We start from the raw sequence: 20,356 nt of genomic DNA, 5'->3' as shown, positions 1-20,356 counted from the left end.
CAGACTGGGAATGTGTTAGGAGGTGGTCTGCACTGGATGGCTCTGTCACACCTTAGTAACAACTGAGAGCGTGGACAAATGATAGTCTTTTCAGAGAGTTGAAATATGGATCCCTATTCTAGGTACATATGCACCTCCCTACAAGTTTCTACAAGTCTCTACAAGTTTTGCAGATTTTTGAAATCAAGACTTGCTTGACCACAACCCAGAATGAGACAAAATAAATGTCTACACTTCAAGAAGGATGCAAACAAGCTGGAGGGAGTTCAATGGAGAGCAACATGGTTGACCAGGGATCTGGAAACAACACCCTATGAGGAGAGACTGAAAGAACTGGGTATATTTAACCTGGAGAAGAGAAGACTGAGGGGAGACATGATAGCACTCTTCAAATACTTAAAAGGTTGTCACACAGAGGAGGGCCAGGGTCTCTTCTCGATCCTCCCAGAGTGCAGGACACAGAATAACGGGCTCAAGTTACAGGAAGCCAGATTCTGGCTGGACATCAGGAAAAACTTCCTGATTGTTAGAGCAGTATGACAATGGAACCAATTATGTAGGGAGGTTATGGGCTCTCCCACACTAGAGGCATTCAAGAGGCAGCTGGACAGCCATCTGCCAGGCATGCTTTAAGGTGGATTCCTGCATTGAACAGGGAATGGGACTCTATGGAATTAAAAAGCATTGGTTCAGATTATTCATTCTTGCAGGATGAAGGTGAAAATGTTTCCAATTGCCCAGATGGAGATGGGAAGGAAATAGCCATGAGTATATGGTGAAGTAGGAGAGTCAGTCAAAGAGGCCTAAGTGCTATAGCAGAAGATACACACACCAGAGACATCTGCAGAAGAGATATGCTTCTGCACCAAGATGGGGGAATTGAAGTGTTTGGTTTTAAAGGAGAAGATACATATAGTAGGCCTAACAAAAAACTGCTGGAATAGAGAGAACCATCTCTAGATTGAAACTCTATAGCAAGGACAAGGAAAGACATACTGGATTTGATGTTGCTCTGTACATCAAAGGGGGCACAGTGTCAAGCAGACCAGAAAGCCTAAAAATGGGCAGACTCCTCTACAGAAACACAAGAGTGACTATATCCACCTCCAAAAGTTAATTTAGTACTGGGAACATGCTGGACCAGAACGCTCTGGGTGATCTTGAGACGGAAAATGAGATCAAGAAGACATCCAATGAGAAAGTGCTGAAGTAATGATTGACTTCAATTATCCCCACATTGGCTGGATTTCTAGGAGGATCACAGTTATTCTTCCCTTCTCTGTGCTCTGTAACTCCCCAACTGCCCACCCCTCCACATGGCAACTAATCTTAGAAAAAAACCTTCCATTGATGCCAATGGAAAGTTTCACCCCAAATATTTTAAGCGCTTAGCAATCCACCTGAGTGCTGCCCAGGGCCTAGTGCAAGATGTGAGTGCTGTTGAACCAATTGGAAACAGATATCACAGTGCTGCTAAAATTTATATGTATTTAAATGAAAAGTTGCCAAGGAAGACCAACACAGTCAACAATTGACTTCAAAAGAAACTTTTCTAAAATGAGGGAACTGGCAACAATGAAGTTGAATAGGGGAGTCAAGAGGATTACATCTCTCCAAAATGCTTCCTCAAAATCACACTAATAGAAACCAAACCTGAAAGCATACCATAGGATAGGAGACTTTGGCCTTAGCTAGACCTAAGGTTTATCCCGGGATCGTCCCTGCCTGCTTGCAGAATATCCTGTGTGTCATTTACGTGAACGACCCCGGGACGATCCCGGGATAAACTTTAGGTCTAGCTAAGGCCATAGTGTTTAGAGTAACACTACCAGTGGTCCCAACCTTGGATCTCTAGATGTTGTTGGGCTACAACTGCCATCACCCTCAGCCAACCTGGCCAATGAACGGGGATGACTCCGGGACGATCCCGGGATAAACCTTAGGTCTAGCTAAGGCCATAGGAGACCAATGATGTTGGATCCAGATTTTCCCAGATGCTCAACTTACTTCAACTACAAGAAATATTCTAAGAGCAGAAAAGCAAGCACATAGCCTGATCACCTTTTTCAGGCTATGGGGGGGTGGGGGGTGGGGGGTGCGGTGGGGCAAAGCCAAGATTATCTGGAGGATCCTTATCTTCTTCACACAGGGAGTGGGATTCAACATAAAGACAGTAGGATACAATATGCTATGGGATGCCAAGGGTAGCATACCACATACAAACATCTCAGCAACTGCTACTGTGCAGGTTCAAAAACTGGCACTGTCCATCAGGCCTGATATGAACTTGGCAGGAACACTCTTTTCAGTGGGACCACACAAAACTTACAGAGAAGGCTCTACCCTCCCCATTTGCCAGAACAGAAGAGAAAAAAATTGTGACCAATCTGCAAATAGCTTCACAGTCATGTAAGACAGCCTGCCAGGGACTCAAGCAAGCCTCCTGCTTCCACTGCTAACTTGAGGCTGCAAAAATGGTATTGTTGAACAGCCAGCAGACCATCCACATTACTGGCTGGTGGGCTGCATCTAACCTGATGGGCTGCAAGTTGTTGAAAACTGGTACAGGAAGAGAATGGCTGCAGTCATAGGCCTTGCCAACAAGCCGTATTAAGTGTAGGGCCAACCTCCTCAAAGTGTGTTTCTTCTACTTGCTTTGGCTGTCTTTTTCTGAGAGGATCCAGACTCCAACTTTTCCAGGCTCCTCGGTCAGCTTGTGTGAATTCCATTCCATTTGAGCCCGATGGAATTCCACAACTGTGGATTGCAACAGATTTTTTAAAAAAAATCCCAAAATATTTTGCACATTTTTCCAGGTCCCACTATTTGCATAAATTGGGGGGTTGGGTGGATCATACCCCCGCCCCCAGTCTTTTGCAAGGGCTCTGTGTAGGTTTCAGCTGAATGGGAAGCTGAAGTGGAGTAGGTAACTTACAAGGACACAAACAAAACTATATATAAGCATATGGGCTAATTTGCGCATAGTTGTGACGGACCAGGCGGGGTGGGTGGGGTGGAATTGTAAGACAAAGGAGAAACCATTTACGAAATTCAAAAGCACTGCAAAAGGGAAAAGAATGTGGCTGAAGTAAATGAACCAATGGCTGGGGGCAGTGTGGTGGGACACAATGTACTTGGCAATGTAATCCTCTCACGATTAAGTGTTATACTGACATCTGTTAGTGTCCACCTCCCTTTCAACACTTCTGTGAGTCTCCAGCAAATGCAGAAAGGGAGTTATAGTTCCTACCCTCTCCTTTCAGGGCATAGAAAATTTCCCCTCCATTTATTTCCCAGCCTTTAAATTGGTGCAAATTTAGATAGTGGGTGGACTGAAGGTGCCTGATGTAGCTATGCAGGTCTGAGTCTTAACATTATTTGGGATGGAAGGCCACACAGGAACCCTTTGTAGGCTGCTCTAAACTTCTGGAAGGAAACAACACAATATAATAAATAAAAACATGAAATAGAATTAGTGATTAATTTGTAAGAAGATAGTTGCTGGAGCTAATGCCGGCCTGGAAGCCACAGCCCACCTTAGCAGCCCTTCACCCATGTCACCAATGTTTGGATTACAGAGGCTGAGGGCTTCATGGCTGTTCAGAGGCATCCTAAATGTTACTTGCAAGCCCAAGTGTGGAAAACAGGTTCTAGGGTTAAGCTTTAGGCACAAGTTAATAACTGGGGCAAACTGCCAGATCTCAAATATATAGTGGCAGATTTAACCATCACTATTTTATTTTATTTATTTGTTATAGTTATTTAGTACTAATAAAATCCCTTCACTTTACAACCCATCCCACCACATTTCATAGGATAGGACAAGTCTTTTGTCAGTACAATATTTTTAGCAGCATTGTATATCGTTCTGTGTTGATATAGTGCCTTAATGTGAATGTTGAATGGTTGTAATCTTTCTCAACTTTTGTTTCCCCCTCAGCTGGGTGGAGGCTGTATCATGCAGCTACCCTCAGGTCACTTTCCCTTCACGCACACCCAACTAGAAATTTACGGATGCATATAGCATCCACTGTGCAAGCCTATGCGGAGCACCTTCTCCCCCCCTGCACTAATGGCAGCAATGGCCCACCATTAGCACAGAAGGGGGAAATGCGCAATTTCCACACCCTCCGGAGATTGTACATTTCCCTCCCCTCTGCACCAATGGGGGCCTTAAAGGCCCTGTTAACACAAAGAAGGCTTCAGAGCAGAGCAAGGGGAAAGAGTGCTTCTCAGAGCCTCCAGAAAGTGCATAATTCCCCTGGGCATGCTGATGTCAGCCACCATTAGCATGCCCGGGGGAACTGCACACTTTCTGGAGGCTCCGGGAAGCACTCTTTCCAACCCTCCCAACTACTCCAATCGGGGCCTTAAAGGCCCTCTTAATACAAGGTGCCTTGCGTTGCAAGGACCTTTAAGGCCCCAATTGGAGCAGAGCAGAGGAAAGCATACTTTCCCACAGTCGACCTGCACCTGAGTGCTTGCAGGCACTCACAAGTGCTGGGACACAGGTCTGCCCTTGTGCTGAGCATATCCAGTTGGGTCCATGAGGTGATCCGCTGCCCTCACAGAACCAACTGGACACTTGCACCAACCCTACACCCAACCACACCGTGCTATTCCTCCATTTCTGCCATTTGTCACCACTACAGGGAGATGCTTTCCCCTTTAGTGCAGCTCTTCATAGATGTCTCTTAAGGCAGCGGTGAGCAGAGAGAGCTCCAGATGTTTTAGATTGCAACTCCCAGCATTCTTTACCTTTGGCCATGCTGGCAGGTGCTTCTGGGAGTTGAAGTCAAAACTTCTAGAGATCTACTTTCTGCCCACCTTTGTTTTTAAGGCACACACCATGTTCCAAGCAAGGATCCCCTGAAGGAAGAACATGGTGCTCAGAAGGGGATGAAGGCAGAGAATTACATCACCATTGCACCTGGAAAAATACAAATAAGTAGACAGGAGATGAATAGATTAAAGAGTCAGATAAATAGAAAAAAAACATTGTATAGATGGAATATGCATGAGATAGGTAAATAGGATAATGTTAGACTGACAGACCCTGGCCACATATGCAAGTATGGAAGAGCCATCACAGATCAAACACCACAAATAAGAGATTTCTTGGCAGGATCTACACTACTACTTTAAAATGGTTTATAAAAGTACTGAAACTGTTGGGGCCCAGCACACAGTCCATATAGAGTTTTCACACCATTTTCAAAGTGTCATATCCTGCTTGATGTAGATCTGGCCTTTGACATTTCACACACAATTCTGTTCAATGCTGGGAGCTCACAAATTTGGGTGCAATACATCGAGTGACATACATGCATGTGAGATCTATCAAGATAAATAAAATGCAGAACAACAGGTACATCAATAAGGGTCAAAGACAGAAAGAATGGGTATGGAACAAGAGTCAATTTGTTGGAAGATGACTGAAATGGGTGAAATGTACAAAAAGAAGAGACATACATCACAGAGATGGTGGCTAAATGAAGAGGCAGACAAAGGTTCAGGCCACTAGGGAAAGACCCTGGATGGGCTGCATGTATAGGGGAAACTAGCAGATTACCATGTAAGGAGATAACGGTAAAAGGGAAGAGTAAAATGGTGTGAAGATCACAGAAAGATGGGCAGGGCAATGCTACTGTGCTGTGCGCAGCCTAAAAGATGGGGGAGAGGGGGAGAAGGAAGTTTATTTATTTATTTATTACATTTTTATACCGCCCAATAGCCAAAGCTCTCTGGGCGGTTCACAAAAATTAAAATAAAAAATTAAAAGTTCCAGTCGGCCATAAGAATAGACAACCCTTCCCCACAACCCTCCTTTTCAACCCCTCCCACGGTCATAGCTCAGACCTCAAGAAGTAGCTGTCGATTCCTACCCCTTTTGACTTCTTTTGTCCAGGGAGGAGGTTCTCCACGTCGAGTGCTTTTGGAGTAGACAATGGGCCTCACTATATCGAGAGACAATAAGGCTGGTGCGCGCGCGCGCGCGCGTGTACCCAGAATTAGCGCGGACCCACCCTTCTTCTTTCCCCCATCCTCCCCCCACCTTGCATCCATCGCGGCTCCTTATTCACGTTACAAAAGTAGATGGGTCCCCCCTTACTCTTTGGGGATGAAGAAGGAATACTGGAGTCACATACAATGATAAATAAAAGCCGGGGACAGACTCAAAATCCAGCGCGGCAAAGCTAATATGTGTAAGACCCCTCAACTTGACTGGGATGGTGAGATCATATAACGGCGCAGAAGCGAATACACACACACACCGCAAGAATTTTAAGGAGCAACTCCCACCCGACAAAGGTGCCCCACCCATTCACCCTCGCAACGGAGAGCAGATTCCAGATGTCCACCGCGGAGACGGAAGCCTCCTCCACGCCCCCCCCCCATTCAATATACAGACCTCAATGCGGCCGCCGCGCCCCCCGCCCCCCGCCCGCCCGCCGGCCGGTCTCCCGGGCGCCACTCCAACCCGTTCGCCCTGGGTGCGCCTTGCCTTGCCTTGCCTTACTAGCCTCGCATCCACTCACCCTGCGGACTGGGAGACTCCCCCAGCTGCGCTTTGCCCCGAGCTGGCCAGCCGGGGCCGACGAGCAGTTGCAAAAGGATGGCGAGACGCATCGCCTGAGCCAGCGCCCGCAGCATTCTGGCCGCCCCCACCAGCTCCCCGCTACCCGGCCATGGCGCGTCCGGAGAAACCTCGGCAGTGACTGGCTGGCTCTATGGGATCCGGTTACGTGGGAGCGCCTGCGATTGCGTATCTCGGTCCCCGACAGCCCCCTCCCGCCCGAGGGAACGAGGGAGAGACGCTACCGCGGCTCCACCTGCTGGAGCGAGCCAGCCCCGCCGCCTCCCTTTCCAGCGCTCCGCCCTTCGCGTCTCCCCTAGAAACTGTGTCCAATCCTGTACAATGTATGGCGGGGATAGAAAGAAGTGCGCCTCTTCGCATGTGCGGAACAGGAGGCTGGTTCAACTTAAGGAAGAGCAGGCGATGCCACTGCCTGTTTGCTCACCAGCACTTTGCTTGTCAAGAAGGATGCGAGAACGATGATGAGAAAAAGGAGAGCAGCTGACAGTGGCGGTGAGGATGTAGACTAACTAGCCCATTCAGAGGCTGAGTTCGGACCACGTGCTAATCAACCGGGCGGGGGCGGAGGGATAGGAACAGAATGGGAAACAACCCTTGATTAGCGTGTCTCCCAGCTCAGCCAGAATGTCTTGTCCAAGTGTCCTTCAAAACTTGGAGTTCTAAACCTAGAATGGTGCTTTCTACTGATTTTCCAGAATATTCTGGGCTTTCTCAGATGCAAACACATTAGAAGATGAGATCAATAATAGCAGGCAGGCTGAAGAACAACATACCTGACCCTACTACTCTTCCCCTGCAGTGTGCAACTACAGGGGGGATGTGGGCTGTGCTCTCAGGCGGAATACTCTATAGAGTTCCAGTCACCACACCAAAACAACAGCAACAACCCAAAAACAGATTATTGCACAGCAGGAAAAAGTACAGAAAATATTAAAAAGCTGGTGCCTCTCCCCTATGAGGGAAGACTACACAGCTGGGATTGTTTAGCATGGAAAAAAGGAGGCTAAGGAGAGACATGATAGAGGTGTACAAAGTTCTGCATGGTGTGGAGAATATTGACAAGGAGATATTTTTCTCCTTATCTCCAAAAACTAGAACCCAAAGTCATATCATGAATCTAATTGGTAGGAGATTCAGGATAGATAAAATAAAGTGCTTCTTCACACAGTGCATAATTAAACTATGGAATTCACTACTACAAGATATAGTAATGGGCACTCATTAAAGCACATAGAGCTGCTACTTTATTTATTTATTTATTACATTTATATCCCGCCTTTTTTCCTCCAAAGAACCCAAGGGGGCGTACATAATCCTACTCCACTCCATGTTATCCTCACAACAACAATCCTGTGAGGTAGGTTGAGCTGAGAGTCTGTGGCTGGCCCAAAGTCACCCAGTGGGTTTCCATGGCCGAGTGGGGACTAGAACCCGGATCTCTCGACTCCCAGTCCAACACCTTAGCCACTACATCACACTTTAACAAAATGGTTTGTTTTGCTAGCACTTCTACATCACACTTCCATTACACTAACAGAACCACTTCTGCAGCCTAGAACAATGAGGAGGAAACTGTCGCGTACGTTTGGCTCCCTGCACAGCTGACTGAGTGCCTTCCTCAAAAGAAATACTCACACAAGTGGATTCTTCAGCAATAGAGTTTACTGAGGCATATAATATTAACGTTCCTAAACAAAATCTTCCTTTAACAACAAGAGACACACCACAACCATCAACGACCAGCAAGCAAAACATATATATGTATACATTTCATAGACAGTATTATGACACAGTTTCATCATCCAATAATTCAATTAAGGGATAAGACGAGAAATTCATCCCTTATCTACGACCTTTACAGTTCCAACACTAATAAGCACCACCTGTGTGAAACTCTGTGCCAAGTCCAGTTTTCTTCCAGGGCTTGTCTTTCTGGAGATAAATTTTCCGCCCTGACAGAAAGATCCAAATTTTTCATACTTCAGGAAGAGCAGCTTGTAGCAAAAGGCATGGCACCAAAAGAAGACATATGAATGCTAATTCAGGCAAATTCAGCAGCCTTATTCAAGATTCTGTATGAGTTTTGCATCTTTACTGCATTCTGTTCAAATCTTGCTGGAAAGCCACCATGCAATTATAGATGAAACAGGAAGGATTCATAAATAAAACTCAATAAAAGTGGGAAGGAACCAGAAAACAAACTGTTAAGTAAAGGGGTAGAGGGAATAGGAACAGTGGCGCAACTAGGGCTGGGCTTTGGGGCCTGAATCCAGAGTCCTACAGCCAAGGGAACCACCCAAATGTAGGGTGAGCATATGGAAAGGAGGACAGGACTCCTTAACAGTTGTATAGAAAATGGAATTTCAGCAGGTCTCATTTGTATTCATACAGCACCTGGTGAAATTTTCTCTTCATCACAACAGTCCAAGCTGCAGGAGCCCTACCCTCTTTTTTATCTGGCCACTGTACTATAGCAGAGGCACAAAACTGGGTGGGATAGCTAATACTATGGAAAACAGAAACAAAGTTCAAAGTGGCCTTAATAGGCTGGAGTGTTAAGCTGAGAACAACAGAATGAAATTTAATAGGGATAAATGCCAAGTTCTACATCTAGGAAAAAGAAACAAAATGCACAGTTACAAGATGGATATACTTGGCTTAACAATACTAAAAGCAAGAAAGATCTTGGAATTGTTGTAGATCCAACAGTGTGATGTGACTGCAAAAAAAGAAAATGCTATTTTGGAATGCATTAATAGAAGTATAGCTTCCAAATCGTATGACATACTGGTTCCCATCTATTTGGCCCTGGTTAGGCCTAATTTTGAGTATTGCATCCAGTTCTGGGCTCCACAATTCAAGAAGGATGCAGACAAGCTGGAGCGTGTTCAGAGGAGAGAAACGAGGATGATCAGGGGTCTGGAAACAAAGCCCTATGAAGAGAGACTGAAAGAACTGGGCATGTTTAGCCTGGAGAAGAGAAGACTGAGGGGAGACTTGATAGCACTCTTCAAATACTTGAAAGGTTGTCAGAAAGAGGAGGGCCAGGATCTCTTGTCAATCATCCCAGAGTGCAGGACACGGAATAATAGGCTCAAGTTACAAGATGTCAGATTCTGGCTAGACCTCCGGAAAAACTTCCTGACTGTTAGAGCAGTACAACAATGGAATCAATTACCTAGGGAGGTCATGGGCTCTCCCACCCTAGGGGCATTCAAGATGCAGCTGGGCAGCCATCTGTCAGGTATACTTTAATGTTGATTCCTGCACTGAGCAGGGGGTTGGACTCGATGGCCTTACAGGCCCCTTCCAACTCTCCTTTCCTATGATTCCATGAAGTGCATGGATGTATGATTTAATGCTAATTAATGATATGGCATTATAATGCCTCAAATTAGGATTTTAAAGGACTGGGTTTGATGCAGCTGCAGAGCAATAGCAAGGTCATGGTGAGCAGTGCTTGCAGAGCTGCTGATAATGAACAGAGGAACAGGAGAGCTGATGCTTGCTCAGATAACAACTAGGAGGAAAAACCTTTTGCTGACTATTTATTTATTTATTTATTACATTTTTATACCGTCCAATAGCTGAAGCTCTCTGGGCGGTTCACAAAAATTAAAGCCATAATAAAACAAGCTCGTGTTGTGCATTGTGCACAAATATGGAATGCTGATGAATGTCCTTACTCGATGCCTGTTGGTTTTGGCAGTCATAACAAGAAGCATAAACAATGACTGCAAAGTTAAAAAGTGTTTATGACCAAAGATGTCTGTGAGCTCTCCACTGTACATTTCAGTCAAAATAACATGGGCAGATGATAGCTTTCAGTAAAATTTTTGAAAAGTCTCAGATTAATGATAATGTTGAAGATGTTCCCAAAACACATCGCCATAAAATGGGAGATTGTTGGGGGGTAGATGGACACCTCACTTCTGATTAATGAATGGATAGTCTAAGCACCCATGCAGCCCATTTTTGATTGGAAGATGGTTGCCTCATCACTCCACCTCTGGCCAGAACAAGTGTATATAAGCACAGGTAGCAAGAACTCAATGCCACTTCTTCATATCACTCTTCTCGCTGCTTCATTTCTGATCATCCCTTGACTACGGGACCCAAGGATTTGGGTAACTATGGAACTCTTTAGACTCTTAGACTGTATAACTTGCAAATAATTTTAACTCTTTGCTTTCTGAAGTTAGATTTGAGAATATTTTCTGAAATTGGGACCTTCTTTCTGAAAATGGGACTTAGACTCATGTCCAGACTTGAAGCTATCTTAGAACCAAACTCAGGGCCAATCTACCTGGGTAATTTAATGCAGAGCAAGAGCACATCATGATTATTCATCACATATGATGTTGTGGCCACTCTGCAGCAACCATGCATGTGTCTGTGACCTGGCCAAGGGCCGTCCCCCCTCCCCCCACTCACATTAGCTTTCTTTGGACATAGGCTTCCTTCTAACTTCACTTAGCACTATTTTTCAGTAGTGCTCTTCCACTCTTTACTGCTGCAATTGTGCAATTTCAATACAGGGCACTTCAGGCTTTCCTCTTCTAATTTCTATTTGTAAATTGCACTACATTGCAGTTGCACTGTTTTGGTGTCAGGGGCTGGGTTAGAGTTTTTCTGATTCACTTCCTTTACCTTGCTGCTACTTCATAGTTGCTTACTTTTGTTTTAAGGGCTTTAAGAACTTTTCCTGCCACACCTTTGCAGCTACTTCACTGTCGCAGGAGCATAGTCACTCAGCAAGGGCTGTGGCATATCATGGAAACATGTTGAAGTCAATGTTTCACCTTAACATGTACAGGGTAGTAATTCATTCTCCATCATTACAATGACCAAGGGAGCAGGACATTCAATAATGCAGTAACACATCTCCAGTGCTGTGGCTGTGTGTGGCTTCATATCAATGTAACCATACTGAAAACGGAGCGCATTTCACTTCTGAAGACAAACGGTGAATGTGAAGTGTGGGTGTCATTCCCCTCTTCCATTACACTTCCCTGAAGAGGGGAGCATGGAGAGGGCAGGGAGCAAACCTCCCTCATTTGTTGAGCAGCACCTACGGTGTTGATGATGTTCTGTTCTACTTGTGGGACTCTGCCCACTCATCCCTGAAGTATTGCACTTTCAAGTGCTGTTAGACCTATGAAAGTGGGTTTGTGTACTCTGCTTGTCTTGCTTCATATGCTGCTGACAGACTAAACCAATTTCATGAAAATCCGGATATAACCAGAAAATGCTTCAGAATCCAACTCCATGTTGATAGGGCCCAGGCTACACCTTTTAATCCCAAATTCAGTTAACCTCTTCAATGCCATTATGCTTAAGGCTCTGGAATTGGGTGAAAAGTTTGGATTTAAGATCTAATAGAAGATGCAACCATTCGAACATACCCTACCAGAATTACCTCCTTAAGTCCTTTTTTTGTTTAGAGTACTTAATTTTCACTTTTAGACTTTTTTTTCTCTCTAGTTTCTAATAATGCAGTCACAAAGAATCTTCTAAATTATTCTCATGTAATCATCACACTAATTTTCTTAATTTTTGTTAATGTTTAATGCATTTCAATTTATTTTTGAGTCTGTGGTGATGTTTGTATGTTTTTACTTGGCTTCGTTACCAACTGGGATGTCTCAAACCCAACTGATACAGGTTCTGAGGATAAACAGGACAAAATTAACATTTATAGCCCTTACAGAGATGGGTAGCCTTGTGATCAAAATACCTCAACTCTCAGGCAGAGCATCCCCACTCCATTGCCTGATCATGGCCACAAAGCATGCCTGGCTCTCTTTGATGTGATACCTAAAACTGAATACATATTTCCATGCAGATCTGACATACCCATCTATGAAAATAGATGGCATGCCCATACTCGTCAACCAGTTGAATCAAACAAGGGATATTCTGCCTCAGCCAATTAATCACAAAGGATTCCTTTAAACAAATTGGAATGCATTGTGGGAGAGGTGTCCATTTAAAACAATATTGATTCAAAATAGGGAATTGATGTTAAAATTGACACAGAGATGGTATCTCACACCAAGGAAATTGTCAATGATGAGCCCAGGGACATCCCCATTGTGTTGGAGGGGCTGCTCAGGCACAGGAATGTATTTACATATGTGGTGGACCTGCCCTGGGGTAAATAATTTCTGGATATTAGTGTTTCAAGAGACTAGTTCAATAACAGGACAATGGGTCCATCCATCTCATAACATAGCCTTGCTTAATTTGTATATAGAATTAGTGAGTCATCTATTGTTAATGGCAAGATTGCCAAATATTGCCAAGTATTGGAAAGATGGTAAAAGGCTCTATATTGAAAACTGGAACCAGAGAGTATGGCAGATCACTCTTAGAGAATTGGCCCAAAAGTTAAGGATTGCACAAAGACAATTAAATGAAGACAAGTTCGAAGGGGTATGGATGTTCATTGAATTTGTAAATAAAGCTGAAGCTGAATATTACAGAGCTATGGAGAGCATAGGACTAAGGATAAAAGGTTCCCTTCTCAACATGTCTGAAAGAAAATTTGGTGATCCAGGGTTTAAGAGTGGGGAGTAATGAAACAATATGAAGCAAGTTAATGAATATCAGTATTAAAACCAGGCAAGAATTGGAATTGGAATTCAATGTAAATGTACAACTTATTATTTGATTTATGTAACCAGAACTAAAGGACAATAAATTATTTTCAAAACCAACCAACCATGAAGGGTTACTTAAAACCCTTTCAAATCTGGCAAGAGGAATTTGCCTTCCTACTGCTGCTACCTGGTAGTATTTTCTGCTTAAAAGTTAACTTAGTAGTCACTTTCAGTCCAGATGCTGTGGCAGTATCTGAAATGCCAAGTTTGCTGTCTGGCAGTGGATTATCTAGAAGGATGATCAAATTTATTCTGTTAGTGTACCAGCCACCCCACTGCCTAGCAGACTTCCGGGACAAGCTCACAGAACTGGTCTCAGAGCTGGTGTTGGGAGTCGCCCAGGCTTTGGTCCTGGACAACTTCAACATCCCATTCGAGGCCAGTTTGTCAGGTGCAGCTCGGGAGTTCATGGCATCCATGACAAACATTGACCTATCCCAATTGGTCTCTGGATCCACATATTCAGCAGGTCACACCCTCGATGCTGTATTCATTTCTGAACAGGCGGATAAATACCTCTGTGTTGTCATGGACAGATCATTCTCTGGTCAGGGTTAGTATCACGGCTGCTATCTGCCCCTGCAGGGGTGGCGGATCTATTAAGATGGTCCACCCTCGAAGCTGATGGATCCTCTTGGATTCCAGAAAGCTTTAGAGGGTTCTATGGCTGGTACCATCGATGATCCTGTTGAAGCCCTGGTTAACAGATGAAATCGAGACCTGACTAGGGCTATTGACACAATCGCCCCCAAATGTCCTCTCTGACCCACTTCTAATAGGGCATCCTAGTATATAGAAGATCTCAGGGAGCTGAAGTGGGAAGGACGATGACTGGAGCACCAATGGTGGAAAACTTGACTTATATCCAACAAGACACGACATAGAGAACATCTTAATTCCTATGGGGTGGCAATATGAGCAGTGAAGAAAGCTTTCTTCTCTGACCGCATTATGTCTGCGAATTCATGTCCAGCAGAACTGTTCTAATGCAGACACCTTCCCCCCTGAACCCGACTTTAGAGCTTGTGCTAGTTCACTGTGATGCCTTTAACAATCACTTAACAGATAAAAACTCTAGGATAAGAGCTGATTTAGACACACTCAATGGAATGTCCAGCAACTCTGCGAATAGAATTACACTGGATCAATTTCAGTTGATGAGTCCCGAGGATGTGGACAAGCTGCTTGGAAGAGTGAGGAAGACAACTTGACCTCTCAATCCCTGTCCTTCTTGGCTGGTCACCCAGGGAGGAGCTGCAGTTAGATTACAATTACAATGTATTATTAATGCATCTCTCAGGGAGGGGAGTTTTCCATCATGTTTAAAAGAAGTGGTGGTACGGCCACTTCTTAAAAAGCCCTCCCTGGATCCCCTGGACCTTAATAACTATAGACCAATATCAAATCTTCTATTTGAGGGCAAGGTGATCGAGAGGGCAGTTGCAAATCAACTCCAAGCAGTTTTGGATGGCACATATTTTTTAGACTCATTTCAAACCAGCTTCAGAACAGGATACGGAGTTGAGATATGGTCGCCTAAGCAGATGATCTACCCCTGAGCACTGTGCTCTACATAGTGCCTAGTCCAGAAACTTCAACTAGTTCAAAATATGGCAGCCAGGCTGGTCACTGGGTACACCTAAGGGTGACCATATTACACCAGTTTTAAAATCTCTTCACTAGCTGCCAATTAGTTTCCAGGTGAAGTATAAAGTGTTGGTTATCACCTTTAAAGCCCTACATGGTTTGGGTCCAGGCTACCTGCGGGATCGCCTTCTCCCGTACAATCCGCCCCGCAAACTCAGGTTCTCTGGGAAGAATCTACTTCGGTCAGTCAAAGTTAGGCTGACGGGTATTACCCAGAGGACCTTCTCTTCTGCTGCTCCCAGACTGTGGAATGGCCTGCCGGAGGAGACTTGACAGTCTATTAGCATTCAAGAAAGCTATCAAGACTGATCTCTTCGGGCAGGCCTATCCAGAATTGTAGGATGTTTTTAGGATGTTTTAACAACGTATATTATGGGGGGGCGGAGCCTGACAGTTCAATGGAGTGGTAGGCTTTTTCCCAGCTCCGGAAAAGAAAGCCTAGAAGCACAATTATCTCCACTAATTGGCAAGATATGCGAGTTCTGTTTATAATAATAATGAATGGTGAAATATCTCTGCAAGCAGAAAAGTTTGAAATGTCTCTCAGAGAGCTGTAAAAGTGTTAAAACCTTTTTACTTTCGGTTTTGGGAAGCTACGTAGCTCTAAGGGAGGCTTTCATGCTGTAAATCACAGCATTATCGGAATGCAGAGATAGTTACTAATCATTACCTAGAAGAATTAACTGAGGCAAAGGAAGGATCAAAGTTGTGATTTATTGATGTGATCAACTTCCGCCCAGTAATTAGAAGCATCGGAAGATTAAATGCCAAAAAGGAAAAATAAAGCTAAAAATCCCACCTGGGGGAGAGAAAAATCACACCCCTCAGACCACTCGGCAGCAAGATTGACTAAAATTGACACCCCTGGTGATTGCAACGGGGAAGAAAACGGTCTGGAAAATAAACAAAACAGTGAACAGCAACAAAGTGAAAAGATGGCGGCAGAAGCTGGCATTGGGCCAAAATCAGCACTCGACGAACTGCAGACCAATTTGATGGAGTTCATTAAAAGTAACAGCCAAGCAATGCTTCAAGAAATAAAACTGATCAAGGAAGAAGTCTTCAAAAAAATGGAAAATTTGCATATTTCAGTTGTAAAAGTTGAGAAAGATGTAAAAGAGATTAAAACAGAAGTTAATCAAATATCAAAACAAGTGGATTTGAATGAACAACAGTTAATTCAGCATAATATTAAATTTGATCTGCATGAGAAGAGGCTGATTCAATTGAGAGACCAAGGAAGATGGGGGAATCTTAGAATAAAAAATCTCCCTGAAATACAAGATGAAAATTTGAGAATGAGTATTTTAGGATGGTTCAAAGAGCTTGTTCCCGACATTGACATAACACAGCAGGACATCGACAGAATCCACAGAGTAGCTGGAAATAGATCAAGAGCTATGCCAAGAGACATTTTGGTTAGATTTGGCAATTATAATAAGTAGGAGCAATTTATGAAAAAATTGAGATCAATAGCAATGTTGAAGTTTCAAGAAACGCCAGTCCAAATCTACAATGATCTCTGTCAGCAAACCGTTGTCTGGAGAAGAAGTGTAAAACCAATTTTGGCAAAGCTTAAGCGGGTGGGCATTGCTTACTCATGGGGTTACCTGGTGTTCCTGAGATTTACGCGAGATGGAAAACAGCACAGAGTAATATCGCTGGAGCAGGGAATGGAGCTGCTGAGAAGTCTGGGGATGGATAGTGATTTGTCATCTCAGCAAGAAGAAGGAGAGGAAGAATGTTCAGGCACAAGTGGGAAATAAAGCTTTGATATAAGGGAGATAATAAAAAATAAAAAAATGAGTGAGAGGCTTGCCATCTCAGAACTGTGGGCTTCATTCCCCCCCCCCCTTAAGGTTGTTGGCCATTACCGGGGTGTTCCACCTACGGAGTAGTAGAGGAGGGGAAAGGGGGGAGAGGGGAGGGAAGGGAGGGGGTTTGAGGGGGAAAAGGGGAGGGGGAGTTAAAAAAAGTGTTTATATGTTGTTATATGTTAACATTTATGTTTTTGTTAATAATGTGGGGGTGCACAAGGGATCTAAAAGAAATTAAACAAAAAGATTATGGATAAGAAGATACGGATTTCAACACTCAATGTCAAAGGTTTGGGGGCAGTTGTTAAAAGGAAGAGAATTGAGCAATTGTTAAATAAAGAGGGGTCCGACTTTATCTTTCTGCAGGAAACACATCAAGTTAAGGAAGGTATGAATGAAATACGTTTAAAATGGTCAGGCTACTATGAAAAGTCCCTGTGCACCTCAAAAAAAAAGGGGATGGCAATAATAATTTCGAAGAAAAGTGGATTTAATATAGAAAAGAGTAAAAAGGATGAGAAAGGGAGATATATTATGATACAAGGGCAATTGGAAGATAATTATTATACCTTAATTAATGTATATGCCCTAAATGAGAGACAAAAAGAATTTTTAAAGAATTTTTTAGGGAAATAGAGGAATTTAAAAGAGGGTATGTTATTTTAGCTGGAAATTTTAATATGGTTATGGACAATACAGTAGACAGGTCTAAACCTACTAGGTTTGAAATAAGAAATATTACAATTTTAAATAAAATGATAAAAGAGAAGGATTATGTTGATGGATGGCGATTAACTAGGATGGGGGAGCCTGGGTACACATATTATTCTCCAGTTCATAAAACTTTCTCTAGGATAGATTATATTTTTGTCTCAAAGGATTTAGCAACAAAGGTATGTAATATGAAATTAGGGGTAATTAAAGTAACGGATCATGCATTGGTAAGCCTTGATTTTAAAGTAAAAAGAGATTATAGGGAGGCAAATAGATGGAAGATGAATACTAGGATCTTAAAATATGATATGGTGGTAGAAAAAATGCAGAAAGAAATGTCGGAAATATGGGAAATTAATGAGAATGGGGGAAGTTCACCATCAGTTGGGTGGGATACAATGAAGGCAGTGACTAGAGGGATCTGTATTAGAGAAATATGTAATTTAAGGAGGCAACAAGAGGAAATACAGAAAAACTTAGAGGAAGGAATTAAGAAGCTAGAAAAAGAGTATTTGCAAAGCAGAAATAAACAAATATTGATAGAATTACAAGCAAAAAAGAAAGAATTAGATAACAAGAATTTAGAAGAAGTACAGAAGAATTTGATTTATATGAAAAGAGAGTATTTTGAGAATAGCAATAAAAATTCAAAGATGCTAGCGAGGCTCACACAAAAGGAAAAGTCAAAGAACTCGATAGGGATAGTGAAAGATAAATTAGGAAAACCATGTAGCATAATGAAAGGGAAAATAAAGATATTTCAGGAATTTTATCAAGAATTATAAAAAGAGAAGGACACACTAAAGATGATGATGGAGATATATATATAAACATATAAAGAAGGGTCTAATAGAAGAGGATAAAGAATTAATGGAGAAGGATATATCTCAAAGGGAAATAGAGGAAGCTATTGAGAAATTGAAAGGGGGTAAATCCCCCGGGTTAGATGGGTTGGGATCGGAATATTATAAAACATTCAAAAAAATGTTGGTACCAAAATTATTGAAACTATATAATGGAATAATAAAAGGAGAGAAGATACCACCATAGTGGGAACAATCATTAATTATATTAATTCCAAAGCTGAATAAGGACTTTACAGTCCCAGATTCCTATAGACCTAATTCATTAATAAATCAGGATGCAAAAAAAATTTCAGCTATAATGGCAAGGAGGATGAATACTTTTATAGGTAATTATATTGGATCAGTGTGGTTTTGTGGTGGGTAGACAAATGCATAACTTAGTTGGAAGAGTTTTAAACATGGTACAGGAGGTAAAAAAGATAAAGACCAAAGCAGGAATAACAGCGTTGGATATATTTAAGGCATTTGATTGTGTGAGCTGGCAAGCACTAAAGAGAATAATAGAAAAAATGAGGTTTGGAAATAGATTCAAACGTTTAATTGAACAATTATACTCACAAAATACAGCTTCAGTGGTGATAAATGATGGAATTACAGAAAAGATACAACTGGCCCGAGGAACTAGACAAGGATGCCCACTCACACCGGTCCTATTTGTATTGGTTATAGAACTATTGGCAAATGTGATAAGAGAAGATGATAAAATAGAGGGAGTAGGATATAATAATAAAAAATAAAAATAAATATGTTTGCAGATGATACATTGTTGACAATTAAGAATCCATTAGAGAAAATGGAAAGAATTAAGCAACATCTGAGGGATTTTGAAGAAGTTACGGGATTGAGAATAAACTGGACAAAATCAGAGATGATGTTACTTAATTATACCAAAAAGGAAGGGAAAGATTGGGAAAGTAAAGAGAAGAATATGAAAATTAAAGAAATGATTAAATATTTGGGAATTAAAATTACAAAAAATTTAGAGGATTTAGAAAAGGAGGACTTAAACAATTTGAAAAAAGAAGTTATAGATAAATTAGAAAAATATAAAGGATTAAATTTATTGCGGTTTGGAAGAATAGCTTTAGTAAAAATGAAGATATTACCAAAGGTAAATTTTGTATTTAGAATGTTACCAATAAGAATATCTGAAAAAGAGATAAGAAGTTGGCAAAATATTTTAAATATTTTTTGTAATGGGGATAGGAAAGTGAGATTAAATAAAAAAGGTGGTATTTAACGCAAAAAAAGGAGGATTAGGACTCCCAAATATAAAATTATATTACGTAGCTAATAGATTAAGACATATAGTAGAAAGTATGTTAGGAGTAGGAGACTTAAGTTGGTTGGAGGATAGAAAAGGAATGGACAAAGACTGGAAATTGGAAAATATTTTTTTAGAGAATATAATAAAAAATGGGGGGAAGAAATAGAGAACCCTCTTCTAAAAAATCACTGGGAAATATGGCGTGTATATAAAAAGGATTTACTTCCAAGTATTTCTCCAATAACACCAGTGATAATGTTAGGAAACTTTCCAGGGAACCTAAAAGATAAATTGGGGGAAATTTTAATAGAGAGGGATATAATGAAGCTAAAAAAATGGTTAAGGAGTATGAACACTCGAGAAGAATTAGAAGAGGCACTAAAGGAGAAGAATTTATCGTGGTTAAATTATTATCAATTAGAACAGTGGACGAAGAAATGGTTAAAGGACAACGGAGAGTGTAGCGAAATGACAAAATTTGAGGAATTGATTTTAAGGAGAGAAGTTTAGAAGGGAGAAAATAAAATGATAAAAGGTTTAACAAGTGAAATATATAGAATATTGGTTGGGAAGGGGGAGACAGAAAATATGGGTAAGATGGTGTGGGAAACTGATCTGAAGGTACAAATAGGGCAACAGAGTTGGGAGGGAATATGGAGACAAAGGCCATAGCTAGACCTAAGGTTTATCCCTGGATCGTCCAGGGGTCAAACCTGTTCATCTAGGTGACACACAGGGGATCCAGTGCTCAGGCAGGGGTGAACCCTGTATGATCCCAGGATAAA

The 20,356-nt window shown here is 42.2% G+C and overlaps 1 protein-coding gene across 3 annotated transcripts in view; it reads right to left on the bottom strand.

The window, feature by feature from the left end:
- The window catches only part of FAM171A2 (family with sequence similarity 171 member A2), a 210,327-nt gene that overhangs the window by 107,771 nt on the left and 82,200 nt on the right, over positions 1 to 20,356 (bottom strand). Inside the window, exon 1 of one of the 3 annotated variants that reach the window (XM_063132979.1) lies at positions 6,540 to 6,755. The exons of the other annotated variants lie outside the window; for them this stretch is intronic. Coding sequence (XP_062989049.1) covers positions 6,540 to 6,654 — 115 coding nt within the window. The 5' untranslated portion in view covers positions 6,655 to 6,755. Of the gene's footprint in view, positions 1 to 6,539; positions 6,756 to 20,356 lie in introns of those variants that run through there. 3 annotated transcript variants of the gene reach the window in all.

This window comes from Elgaria multicarinata, chromosome 1 (assembly GCF_023053635.1).
Source record: "Elgaria multicarinata webbii isolate HBS135686 ecotype San Diego chromosome 1, rElgMul1.1.pri, whole genome shotgun sequence".
In the NCBI taxonomy this organism is placed as follows: Eukaryota; Metazoa; Chordata; class Lepidosauria; order Squamata; family Anguidae; genus Elgaria; species Elgaria multicarinata.
Note: the sequence above shows the minus strand (reverse complement) of the source record. Positions and strands in the feature narration are given on the sequence as shown.